The 13,347-nt window shown below is 36.5% G+C and overlaps 1 protein-coding gene across 7 annotated transcripts in view; it reads left to right on the forward strand.

Annotated features, from left to right (window-relative positions):
- Zmym2 (zinc finger MYM-type containing 2) overlaps positions 1 to 13,347 on the forward strand; it is a 73,173-nt gene that overhangs the window by 40,401 nt on the left and 19,425 nt on the right. For all 7 annotated transcript variants that reach the window (XM_063274265.1, XM_063274263.1, NM_001399496.1 and 4 more), the window contains 5 exons: positions 1,295 to 1,445; positions 5,271 to 5,443; positions 8,208 to 8,373; positions 9,068 to 9,102; positions 12,465 to 12,594. In XM_063274265.1, the coding sequence (XP_063130335.1) occupies positions 1,295 to 1,445; positions 5,271 to 5,443; positions 8,208 to 8,373; positions 9,068 to 9,102; positions 12,465 to 12,594 (655 nt within the window). The remainder of the gene's footprint in view (positions 1 to 1,294; positions 1,446 to 5,270; positions 5,444 to 8,207; positions 8,374 to 9,067; positions 9,103 to 12,464; positions 12,595 to 13,347) is intronic.

The raw sequence follows: 13,347 nt of genomic DNA on the forward strand, positions 1-13,347 counted from the left end.
AATGCTTAGGTCAAGAGTGGTATCTAAAGTATTTTGGAAATTTGGTGGTTTATTGTTTTAAAGCCTGTGAAATTCTTTACTTTTATTATTATTTTATTTTGCTTGGTGCTGTCTCTACAGTAGTTAAACCATTCATGCTTTTGAGACTCTTGATGGTATCTCATCATGAGTTTTAAATAGCAGAAGTAATATTGAATACCCAACATGAGATTAAAGGAATTGCCAGGGAGTAAAAAAAGAGATCTATGGGCAAACATACAAAATAGTATCATACAGGAAATGAAGATTCCATGATAAGCTGAAATCTGATAAAGTTTTAAATGAAAATGGCAGTTTCCCCACTTTCCATATTTTGTAGTACTGTAGTGTTGCCTCTACTTGAACACAGAACTCTATTGTTAGATGCCATGAAGAGATACTGCCCTACTGAGTGAGCATTTCTCTCAGGAGACTGTGGGCTTAGGATCCCATAATTAGCGGTTATGATTTTTTTCCTCTTAATTTGTGCATGTGTGTGCATATGTGTGCGTGTGTGCAGCTTATGGAACCCAGGACCTTGAGCATGCTTAGCAAGTACTTTAGTTTTGAGCTCCCTCCCTGTTATCCTTCTCTTCTGAGTTTTATGTATTCATAATGGGGCGGTTTTCCACTCATGATTGCTTTAACTACTCGAGTTGTCTTCTAGACTTTCATTTTCCTTATTTTAGTCTTTAGATATCTTTATGTATTACGTTGATTATTTAGACTTAATCTATATCTGCTATAATTTTGGGAGAAAAGAAGTTTTAGTTCTTAACTCCTGGATCACTCTTGAAAAAGTAGGCCTGACAATTGTGGCTTGAAGCCAGAAGAAATAATAATTAATAACCTTTCATGTAACTAACTCAATCTCATGTTTTTGCATTAGTATCATATAAGAAGAGCACCAAATTGAAAACTTTAATAATCAATGTTTTTATTAAAATATGACAGGAATGTGTTTGAATGTGTAAAAATGTTGTATTTTGTAGATTACATTGTATTTTTCATTATTTTGTGTCTCTTCAATTCATTAGCATATCCAGGCTGATACTTTATGTTAGTGATTGTTCTCTCAGTCACTTGGTACCTAAAGGTAGTTAATAATGCACAGTTGGTTAACTTAGGTGTCTGTGGCCTTTAGCAAATGTAACTCCAAGGATCATTACATTTAGTAGATTAATGATTTAACTTTCTGTAAAAGTGGCTTGTTTATTTCTTAAGCTTGGTCTTGAGATGGCTCTCATACTTACCAAGGTTCCCGTTGTGCATTTAGAACAAAGTGCATCAGTTCTGCAGCAGAACTTGCTCAGATGACTATAAGAAGTTGCATTGCATAGTTACATATTGCGAATACTGCCAAGAGGAGAAGACTCTGCATGAAACAGTAAATTTCTCTGGCGTTAAGAGACCTTTCTGTAGTGAAGGCAAGTGTGTATACAGCATTGTTCCTCTAATATATATATATATATATATATAATGTTTTTTGCTAAATTATTTAAGGAATATATAATTACAAACGTCCAGAATAGGTACACAATTTTAATATAGTTTAACAAAACTTAGTTTAGTTTTCTACTGAATCTTTTTTTGTTGTTGTTGTACATGTATTTTTAGACTTCTGGGCCTAAAGGTTTCATCTCTAGAAATATGGGGATACAGTGAAAGAAAGCATTGTCGTACCGTGTTACTGCTAGAATTGTACTTGTGCCCTGAAAGTTGATTTTCAAGAACAGGAAGAATGCTTTGCATTAGCCCATTTCCCCTACCGGCTTGCAGCTGTAGAGTTTTTTTAGTATATAGATTGATCATCACTGACCCCAAAATCTGAAACCCATGATACTCCAGAAGTTTCAGGTTTTGGATTTTCAGTTTAAGGAAGTCACTAAAGTCCATGCAACTGTTCAGAACAAATACCCCACAAAAAGCCCCCAAATTTCTCAGACCCAAAGCGTTTTAGTAAGTGTGGTTGAGGAAGAGGTGGGAGGGCTTACATGCAGGAATAAACACAGTGGATCCATTGTGGTCTGTGATGTCTGAGACACATTGGGTTCACAAGTGCCCTTTCTCCTCACTTAGAGTTGCACTGGCCTTATACAAGAATCAGGTTATAGACATGAATTTGAGCTCTGAATTTATTTCTCCAGAGTTAGAAACAGGATTGGGTTTTAGGTGTTCTTTGTTGCTAGTGTTTACAACTGTCACATTTTTGCTCTTAATTTGACTTTTATCTTCTGTCTTTTGTTGGGAATCAATAATGTATCTGTTCTATTTTCTTCTCAAATATCTATCTATCTATCTATCTATCTATAGACATATATATACATAGACATACACACAGACATATATATATGTGTGTATGTATATGTGTGTGTATATATAGATATACCCCCCCCCCCCCCCACTTAAAGAAAACAGCTCTTTCCAACCTCCATTAGAAGCCATCAACTGTGAGGAGCTATATTCCTATTACTTTTTTTGTTTGTTTTTTCAGACAGGGTTTCTCTGTGTAGTTCTATTGTGTAGACCAGGCTGGCCTTGAACTCAGAGCTTTATCTGCCTCTTCCTAACCCAAGTGCTGAGATTAAAGATGTGTTGCTCCTTACCCCCCCCCCCCCCCCCCCCGTGAGCCCCCTTCCTATCACAGTTTTTAAGGCCTCTCTTCAGTGACTTCCTGTCTTGACAGTTTTGTTTTGTTAGGGTGGAGTTAGAAATCATAGGGAAGCCTTCAGTATCTCACATTCTCAATTGTGAGTCTGTAGTCATTAGCAATAAATACCATTACAGAAAAGCTGCCTATCTGTTGTTTACACCTGTTCTTTTTCCATTGAGGACTCTTTGTCCCCTGCTTCTACTTTTTCTGTAAATTCCTGTATCAGATTTGGGGCAAAAGGGAAGTTGGATAATCCTGAATGCCAACAGTCAGTGGCAGAGAGAAAATGTTTGTTTATGATATCTCCATACATCTCACATAGTACAGAATGCATGTTAGAAGGTATTCACAAAGCAGAACGTTTCTACGTAGTTGTAATTGCTACATCCCACCCAGAACCATCCTTTACTGTTATTTTCTAAGAGCAAAGTTATAGTAAGAATGACCAGTTCTAAGGTGTGATGTCACACATCTTTAATCCCAGCACTCAGAAGGCAGAGGCAGTTAGGTTTCTGTGAGTTTGAGGCCAACCTGGTCTACATAGCAGGTTTCAGAACTGCTAGGTCTATTATGTAGAGAAACCCTGTCTTGAAAAAGCAATAGAAAATTAATACTGAGTTGATTTACTCCATCACCTACATTTTTGTGCCAAAAATCGTATAATTCACCTTAAGTCTGAACATATTGATTATTAATATATCCATCAGTGATCTTACAGAGATTATATTTTTATAAATCTAAAATGGATTTTATTAAATTGAAGAGTGCATCTCAAATATTTATTTGGTACTTAGAAACATAATTTTTATTGGGAAGGACTTAGAGTTTCAAGTGGGTAAAAGTGTTAAGGATATGAATTTTTATTTTTACTTTTTACTACTGAATGAGTTTTTATTTTTTATTTTTTTAAGTCCTTTGTTACCCAACCTAGTTTTCTAGGTAAAGTATTTACTATCAGTCAAATTCAGTAAATTGAAAAAGGCCAGGTGCGGTGGCATATACTTTCAATCCCAGTACTCTGAAGGCAAAGGCATGAAGATCCCTATGAGTTTCAGAACAGCTTGATTGACACAGTATGTTCCAAGACAGCCAGGGCCACATAGAGACTGTCTCCAAAAACCAAAACCAAAAACCAACCAAATACCCAACAACAAAAAACTAAAGATGTAATTAAATATTTTAAAATATAGTTCAAAGGCTGGTGACGGTTCATTGGAGAAAGATGAGAGGCCTGGTGACCTGTTTGATTCCTAGTACTCATATAATAGAACTGACTTTTTAAAGTTGTCTTGACTGCCGTGTGTATGCTATAGCATGATGACATGACATGACACATACATATTTACATATGCAAATCGGTAAATGTAATTTTAAACAAAATATAGTTCATAGTAATAAATTATAGGATGTTACATAGTGATTTGCAAAACTTTTATTTTTTAAAGATGTATAGTTAGGTATGGTGGCAGTTGCCTACAATCTTAACACTTGGGCATCTGAAGGAGGAGGATTGGAAGTTCAAAGCCATCCTGAGTTAGATTGTAATGAGACCCAGCTTCTAAAAGCAGAGATTCACAGATAAGGCAGAACATTTAAACACTTGAGTTCATGAAACATTGTATATGGTAGAATTAAAATTTGAGCTTTTTATTAAAGGGTAGATCAGATTTCCCAGATATTAGTAGATTAATCTACTTACATGAAGTAGCATGAGCAAGAAGAATGTGGAGGCTTATTTAACTTTAGAGGTAGTACAGGTGGAAATTAGATATGTCAAAATACATTTATGCAGAAGATAAGGAGGTATTTCATTAAAGGAGTAGATAGCAAAGTATTTTCTCTAGTCAGAGTTCTATTTTCTTGAAGAATTTCTATATGAAAATAAGCTGTTAGGAAGAATCTAGAAAACTTGAATAAATGCCTTCTAAAGAATATATCTGAATTTGGTCAGAACTTTTAAGCAGTCTGCATTCATTTTGCAACACACTCACTTGTATCTTTGTGATTTTATTCAAATAGAAAACAGTTCTGAAGCATTACTAGGTTTAATGTCTTAAAAGTATTGTTTGAACCTATGTGATGGATGATAGGTTTTCTAGTATAATAATGTTCTGTTCTAATTTCTACAGGTTGGTGTTGTTATAATAGACGTAGTATTTCAGAGGGCCTGGGGGAAAAGTTCAGTCAGTAAAGTGCTTGCTGTTCAAACATGAGGCATAAATACCTGAGTTTGGTCCCTATCATCTATGTAAAAGGTGGACCTGGCAGTCTGTAGCCCCAGCACTGGGGAAGGGAAGCAGAGACAAGAGGCTTTGGGGGCTTGCTGGCTAGCCAGTCCAGCTATATTAGCAAGCTTTAGGTTCAGTGAGAGACTCTGTTGAGGCAATTGAGGAAGACTACTGGCATCAAGCTCTGGTCTCCACATGCACCCGAGTGTACACATAAAACATGGAGGTTTTTAATCAGAAGGGAAGAGGACTTTATATGAGAATATATTCAACAAACTCTGAATCTGATAATCAGCTAGTCTTTTAAGATTTGTCTCAGTTTAAAATGTGTCGTTTTATGTGTTCTTTTTAAAAAATACAACATTTTTCAGGCTGCAAGCTGTTATACAAACAAGATTTTGCAAGACGATTAGGATTAAGATGTGTTACCTGCAACTATTGTTCTCAATTGTGTAAGAAGGGAGCCACTAAAGAGCTGGATGGAGTTGTCCGAGACTTCTGCAGTGAAGACTGCTGTAAGAAGTTCCAGGAGTGGTACTACAAGGCAAGTCAGCACCTGGTCAGGAGAGCAGCTGCTTTGGTTGTCTTCTAAAGTGTTTGGTAGCCGTTGCCGTGGCTAGCAAGTGTCTATCTAGTTCTGTCTTTCATTCATGTACTCTGTACCTAGTCCTGTTTTTGCTGTTCATTAAGATGGTTTTTGTCTTTCCTGCTTGTTTTTTATATTTTGAAGTGGAATTATTAATTTTCCTTATGCATTACCAACCATTAGACTATTCATCTTCAGTGGTGAAGCTTTATAAAATGGATATTTCTCTAAAATTATTTTTAATAACTCCATTATCAGTATTGAACAATAAATGGCAGTAATAGCTTTAAATACTAAGCTAGTATTTTGTAAGTCTTTGCTTCTATGTGTATGTGGGTTCACATGTAAACATCTCTTTGTGGAACAGAGGTGAGGAACAACTGTATTTTGTATATTATAAAAGACTTTTTTATAAGTCAATAAATGATACCCTTTGGCCCATTGTATTAACCACTTTTTTTGAGACAGTTTCATTGTGTAACACTGGCTGGCCTTGATAACACACATCTCTGCTTTCTCACTGCTGGGATTAAAGGTGTGCACCCTCATTCTTGTTGACTTTTTTTTTTTTAAAGACAAGAAAATAAATATAAATTTGGGGTTTGTATGATGAGATTATATCCAAGAATAAGTTACTAATTTCTTCACTGATAACATAGAAAAGTACCTCAGTGGTAAAAGTTCATGATATGGATATCATGTGTGTGATAAGTCTGGGTATAGTTTTAAAGCATGTGAAAATAGGTATTATGACTACTAATTTTGTAGCATAGATTAAGTTTGAAGGATCTGACTAACACTTCAAAGGATGAAGCTGGTTACTGTCATAACCTATTGCCAACCAGGTGCTCCATTGTCAAGCACCTTTTTGAAGGGAAAAGTGCTTTCACAGCCAGCAACAGGCTTTAGAAAACGCTTTCTAAGAATTTCATCAAATCTCAAAGCATAAATTTCTCTGGAATTAACAGGCATTTCTCATTGGCTCAAAACAAAAAGAAACAAAAGAAATGTTTTCTGTTTTGATGGGTAGAAATGTGTTTTTGCCTAGTACACATATATCAAAACGTGTGTGTGCTGTTTCTTTTGTACCAATATAGTAATTATTTAAAACCCACAGACCTTTTTGCAGTATGCATAATAGAATTGAGAGGCTACCTAGAATTCAAATAATTTTATATAATTTTAGCATTTAAATTTAATGAGAGTTAGCTGTATAGCTCAGTGCTTAGTAGGCAAAAGGCTCTGCGTGATGCTAAGTACTACAAAAATATATTTCATTGAAATATTTAACATTATGCTTTTAAAATTTCTGTTAGTATGTTATATTAGTTGCATTTCTATTACCCTGATAAAATAACATGGGCAAGATGACTTATAGAAAAATTTATTTTGGCTTAACAATTCCAGAAAGATAGAGGTCATAATGTATATGTATATATGTGAAATTGCAGATGGTTTTGGTCTGGTTGTATGCCTCGCTTTGATTGGATATCTTTTGTTTCTTTGTTTATTTATTTAATAATTTTTTTTTTCTAAGACCAGGAATCTCTGTGTAGCCCGAGCTGTCCTGGAACTTACTCTGTAGACCAGGCTGGTCCACCTGTGCCTGCCTCCCAAATAGTTGGGCTTAAGAGCACATGCTGCCCTTGCCCAGCGTCTAATGGGTCATTTGCTAGATTATTTTACTTTTAAAGTAAATAGTACCTGTTTTAAAATGTAGTTTCTAAGTGCTTGTAAGAGAATTGACTTCTTTTTTAATTTTATATTAAACTGTCAGAAAATAAGGTATTTTAAGTGCCATTTCTGAGTTCCTATTTTAAGAGCTTGTTTCATAATTATTCTGATCTTCTTGGAGGCATCATTCCTATTGCTGCCCTGTGTGCTGTCCTGCAGTACATTCAATGAACTTTCTTTCTTTAAAAGAAGGTGTCTGTTTATCAATAAGAGCCGTTGAAGACAATACAATTGCTAGAGACTTCTTCTGGTTATGATTATGGGCTTCAGCATTAGTCTATCTTATGTTACGTGCTGTGTTTGGTTTAAGTTTTTGTTTTATTTTTATTTGAGTCAGGGCATTACTGTGTAGTCCATGGTGGCCTCAAACTTGCCAACTTCTTCTTTTTTTTTTTTCTTTCTTTCGGAGCTGGGGACCGAACCCAGGGCCTTGCGCTTGCTAGGCAAGCGCTCTACCACTGAGCTAAATCCCCAACCCCGCCAACTTCTTTCCTTAGCCTATTGACTATTGGAATAGTAAGTATGCACTACCAGTTCCAAGATTATTTTCAAGTAGATTTCTATCAACTTAGTATACTTATGTTAAATAATCATTAATTATTTTTAATTATTCATGTATGTGTGTATACATGCTTCTATTTGAAAACCGTAAGAGGGCGTGAGATCCCTCAGTTGAGTTTATAGGTATTTAAGGGATGCTGTTAGTTTTATGGATGCTAGAATCAGAACTTGAGTCCTTATGATTGCATAGCACATACCAGAGAGGTGCTGATCCGTCCTCCAGCTATTATTCTTTCTTTTTTACTTCGTGTTATAAGATTGGAGTTTGTCAGTTGTACCACACATTTAGTCTTTATGTTTGACTTACAATTTTATTTTATTTTTTTGACATCATTTCAGTACTACTCATCACTTTGGCCAGCTATTGTGTGTGCTATGTTAAATCTTCTCAGTTGAAACATCTGAGCGCTTTTCCGTTTTTATTAAGGCTGCGAGGTGTGACTGCTGTAAATCTCAAGGCACTCTGAAAGAGCGAGTGCAGTGGCGTGGCGAAATGAAACACTTCTGTGATCAACACTGCTTACTACGTTTCTACTGTCAGCAAAATGAGCCCAACATGACAACCCAAAAAGGACCTGAAAACCTACATTATGGTATGTCAAGTGGCCACTTTAAAATAAAGAATCCCAAGCATTGATAGTAAACAGTTGATTTTGAAGGTAGTTATAAGACTGGGTCATGGCTCACTGGTAGAGTAAGGATGATAGTTTATAGCCCTAGTAAGCTTCTCCCCCAAAAGGTCAGTCTTCTCACAGTTTACGTACAGATGGACAATAATAATTGAAAGAAGTCCCATACTTCCTCTAGGTCTAAGTACCCTGCATGATAATGTTCTATAGATACATTGCTTATTTTATTTCCCCTTAAAAACCTATTTGATGAAAAGTATTGGGCATCATTGAGCTAAATTACAGAGAAATTAAACAGAATTAAAAGAACTGTTTTAAAAACAATCTGTCCTGTGACAGCTAACTTCAAATTCAAACAAAAAGTTTTCTGAGCAGATTATGTGCTAGCTGTGGCCTAGAAGGAACAATAAAAGTTTTTAGAAGTTGAGGCCTTTTATTTAAACAGTAATTCTTAGAATATGGAATTTTTCCTAAAGCACTCTGCATTCAAAGGGAAAAATTACTCACTTACCTCCATATTTTTTATACATGTTTATACATTTGGGATTGTTTCTTAAAATAGTTTTTTCAAAATTGGTGAAACTTACTGATAAACAGGGATTTATAAAAATGTCAAGAAAGTGTATTTGTCTTATTTTTAAATGTTTATGTTTTTTAGATCAGGGCTGTCAGACGTCCCGAACCAAAATGACAGTGAGTATTTCTCAGTTTAGTGTTGTGATGTGATTTATAGTGTAAGTGAAAGTAACTAGGCTGAGTTAATGCGATCACAGTGAAAGGTTTTACTTACTTATTTAGTTTGCTATGTTGAAATAGTGGCAACGTTCAGCTTACTGACTAGTAGCAGAGGCTGCCAGACATAATGAGGGACATAAAGGAACCTTTATAGCCTCTACCCAGATGGTATTGAATTGACAGGAATAGCTTTGATAGGCTTGCTCCCTCTCTGTCTCTGGAGGGCATGGATCAGCCAGTGGTAAACAGAGTTTTCAAGACAAACAGCAGAGGACAAAGTACATGAGCTACACACTAGAGACCAACCTGACATGGGTCTCTTGAGAGGAGAGCAAGGGACGTGAGGTTGAAAGTAGTGATGTAGGGGAGGGGGGGGGAGGGGAGGGAGGGGACGGGGGCTATGGACAGGAAGCCGGGAAGGGGAGTAACATTTGAAATGTAAGTAAAGAAATACATCTAATAAAAATTAGAAAAGTAAAGAAGTAGTAGTGATATTAAGGTCCCTTAGTGGATGGATGGCTAGGTCTATGAGTCTTTTAAACCCAAAAATATGGACATATTTGTTCTCTAATCCTGTTTCTGTTTAGCCTTTTTCTTTCTTGTGGTACAATGCACAAATCCTTAATTACCTGTAATGATTACTAGAGAGCAAAAGCAGTGCTTGACCACACCATGAAGGACAGTGAGGCACTGTCTGCCTTTAGTATGTTGCCTCTTTTGGAGGCACCTTTGTTCAAAAGGTCTGTGCTTCAGGAATTGTTCATTGGCATTAGAAAAAGCCCATGAACCAGCTTATTTGTTTAACATGTGGTTAAACAAATCAAGAAAGATCTGTAGTTCCAACAGAGCTCACCTAGCAGGTTTTCAGAACTCTGATAGTTAGGCTCCAACTTAGAAATTGTGATTTAGAAAATTATTTAGGTGGAGGTAGTTCTAAATAAAAGTAGAAATGACAATAACCTACAAACATACATTCTTTATACCCTTGGGAGGATGTCATCGTGAACTATTAAGAACTGTGTCTCTTTTTTTTGCATTGTAAACTTTTATCTCTGTATCCATAGTCAACAAAGGAGTTTAGCTGGTTTTTGAAATAAGCTAAGATAGGTTCTACTTCTGAGATATACCCTTACAATATTTATTAATAGAATTTCATTTGAGATATGATGTTAGAGATAATCACATACACAATATAAAACTATGGATTAGAGTAAAAAAAAAGCCATAGCCACAATTATCATAAACTGTAAAGTAGTACTTAGTATTATCAGAATTTCCAAGCTGTTAAGCTGACAGTTTTTAAAAATTGTACTAATTTATTTTTAGGTCAGAATCTTATGCCCTATTTACAAAAAGTGTATTGTGTAGCTTTCTGCTTACAGAACAATAATCAGAATTAGCAGAGTGTTAAACCTCGGCTGGTGCCAGCAGTTTGCACATTAGATATGTTGAAAAAGTTGAACTTAAAGGAAGTAAGTTATATAGATACTGGAAGGATCTGGCAGTGTTTTGCAGGAGAATGAAGAACAGCTTTCTAGAGCTTACGTGAGTGTCTGGAGCTCTCAAGGGCACTGGTAAACTTACTAATAGTTTTCCAGTATCTAGCTTTAAATTAATCAATTTCTGCAGCCTTGCCTTTATGTCAATGCTCAGAACAAATTTACAAACTGGTATTGACAGTGCTCTGAATCTATGAACTGTCTGTGTGTCATTCTGTGGGAGATGGGATGAAAAGGCATAGGGATGTCTAAAATATTCTGGAGTCCTACAGCTGGATTATGCCAGAAGGGAGAGAATCTGGCCTTCAGAGCTGAAGAATTAATGTGTTTACCAGGCCAGAATCCTTAGGTTCTAATCATTTCTGGAAACAAAATCAGAATACTTCTCTCCGACACAGTCTAATCAAGTTGAAAATTAAGGCCTGATGTGGTGAGACTTGTAGTCTCAGACACTCAGGAGTTGGAGGCAGGAGGATCAAAATGTCAAGAGCTAAGTGGTCTACAGAGTTAAGTTCAAACCTTAAGGAAACTGAGACCCAACTCAAAAATTTTGTTGCCTTAAATAAGGTTACATGATATAGCCTAGTAGAAGTGCTCTTGCCTAGGGTATTCCAGGACATAAATATTTTTTTAAAACTGTCAGCATTCTTAAAACTTTGAAGGTGTGAGGAAGCTGCAAGTTTTAGTATTTACAAAGAAACTCCCACAGTGCACAACTGCCCATTATTATTACATTACCTCAGCCTGGGAACATCAAACAAATTTCTATTAGCTAATTAATGGAGAAATGTTTGTTAGACTACAAAATTTGAAGGCTCTAAATTCTGGTAACTGGAAAACAGCTCAGCAGTTAGAAGCACTGACTGCTATTGGAGAGGACCTGGGTTTGGTCTTTAGCACTCCCATGGTAGCGCACACCTGCCCATGACTCGAGTTTCAGGGAATCCGATTCCCACTTCTGACTTCCTCAGGCAACAGGCATGCACAGAGGCAAATACTCAAATACATGAAATAAAGATACATAAAAAATTTGGAATCCGTGTAGTTTATGTTGTGCAGTGAATGAGTAGGCAAGGCTTTGGTGACGTGGAAGGAGACGGTACAGCAGGATGGATGTCTTGAAAAGACTGCCAGTGTTATAGAGAAATACGACCTTGTGCTTAAAACACGGCATCAGAGTTAAGCACCACATGTGCTTGTGCTTTGCATAACATACAAGGCCAAGAGCCTTGGCTTGGGAGGGAAAACTAGTGCTGCCAAGTCACAAGCCCTAGTTCAACTAACCTCTCCCTTTGTTTCATCAATTTCATCAGGGTTGAAAGATAAAATCAACCACTGTACAACATAGATCTCAATCTCTACCAGAGTAATACAGTGTTTATAATTAAACCTCAAATGCTGCCCTTTTTGTGTATTTTTAGGACTTTATAGTATCTCTTGAAGGTGACATTATTTTGTAGAATGAATTTCTGCTGCTAACCAGTGTTTAGACCCACATTGACCCTCTAGATTTTGACTGGTAATCTAGGAGTAATAGTATTTGGTTCTACTTTCCTGCTTTCTGTGGAAGTCCACTTAGGAGTTAGAAAACAGCAATGACTCGGGCATGGTGGCACATACCTTCAGTTCAGCACTCTGGAAGCAGACACATGTAAACCTCCATGAGTTTGAGGACAGCTTGGGTTCCAGACCAGTCAGAACTACATAAGACTCTGTCTCAAGAAAGAAAAGAAAGACAGAGATAGAGGGCAGAAAACATGATCAGTACCAGGAAGATGTAAAAATTACAAAAATAAAATGTTTCTCTTTGCTTCTCTGTAGGGCTCAGCACCACCCCCTTCTCCTACACCAAACAAAGAGATGAAGAACAAAGCGATTCTTTGCAAACCTTTAACAATGACAAAAGCAACTTACTGTAAGCCTCACATGCAGACCAAGTCTTGTCAGACAGGTAACGGGGACGTTTGGGTTACACCTCCTCCTACTTAGACCTTACTGCTTTAAAGTGAGTGCTTTTTTTTTTTTCCACTTTTTTTTTTCTTTTTTTTCGGAGCTGGGGACGGAACCCAGGGCCTTGCGCTTGCTAGGCAAGTGCTCTACCACTGAGCTAAATCCCCAACCCCAGTGAGTGCTTTTCTAGAGTGAAACGCTACAGGATCGGCGTGATAGGGCATCATGTCCTTTTCATCTGTGTGACTCTTTTTTTATATTTCCTTGAGAATAAAGCATATTAATCAAATTACTTGTGATCTGTTAGTCAGTGATTAAAGGTCTAGAGTATAACTTGTTAAAAACCACATAATCCTATAAAACTTTTCCTGCACTGATAGCTACAGTTGCGTGTTTCCTGTTGAGAAAATGGTTTCTTTGTGGTCTATAACAATGATAGTTTTGTTTCCTCCTGTTCAGAAAGATATTAAATAATTTAGGTACTTATTTCACATTTGTAACATTAACTATTTCTGTTCTTCATTTCCTTCTGACTTTTTCTTTTGGGATTCTGCCTTGCGGTATAGCTCAGGTTTCCCTTGAATTTAATGCTGTTGAGTACTGGGGTTACAGGAATGGACTGTTGTGCAGCTCCATGTTTGCTGCATTTAATATTTAAGTAAGTAGCCTGAGGGAATTGTCAGGACAGTGTGCTGGATATAGATGTGTACTTTTAAAGGATATATTTTCATTTTTTAAATAAGTGTTAAGTAGT

The sequence above is a fragment of the Rattus norvegicus genome, chromosome 15 (assembly GCF_036323735.1).
Source record: "Rattus norvegicus strain BN/NHsdMcwi chromosome 15, GRCr8, whole genome shotgun sequence".
Lineage (NCBI taxonomy): Eukaryota > Metazoa > Chordata > Mammalia > Rodentia > Muridae > Rattus > Rattus norvegicus.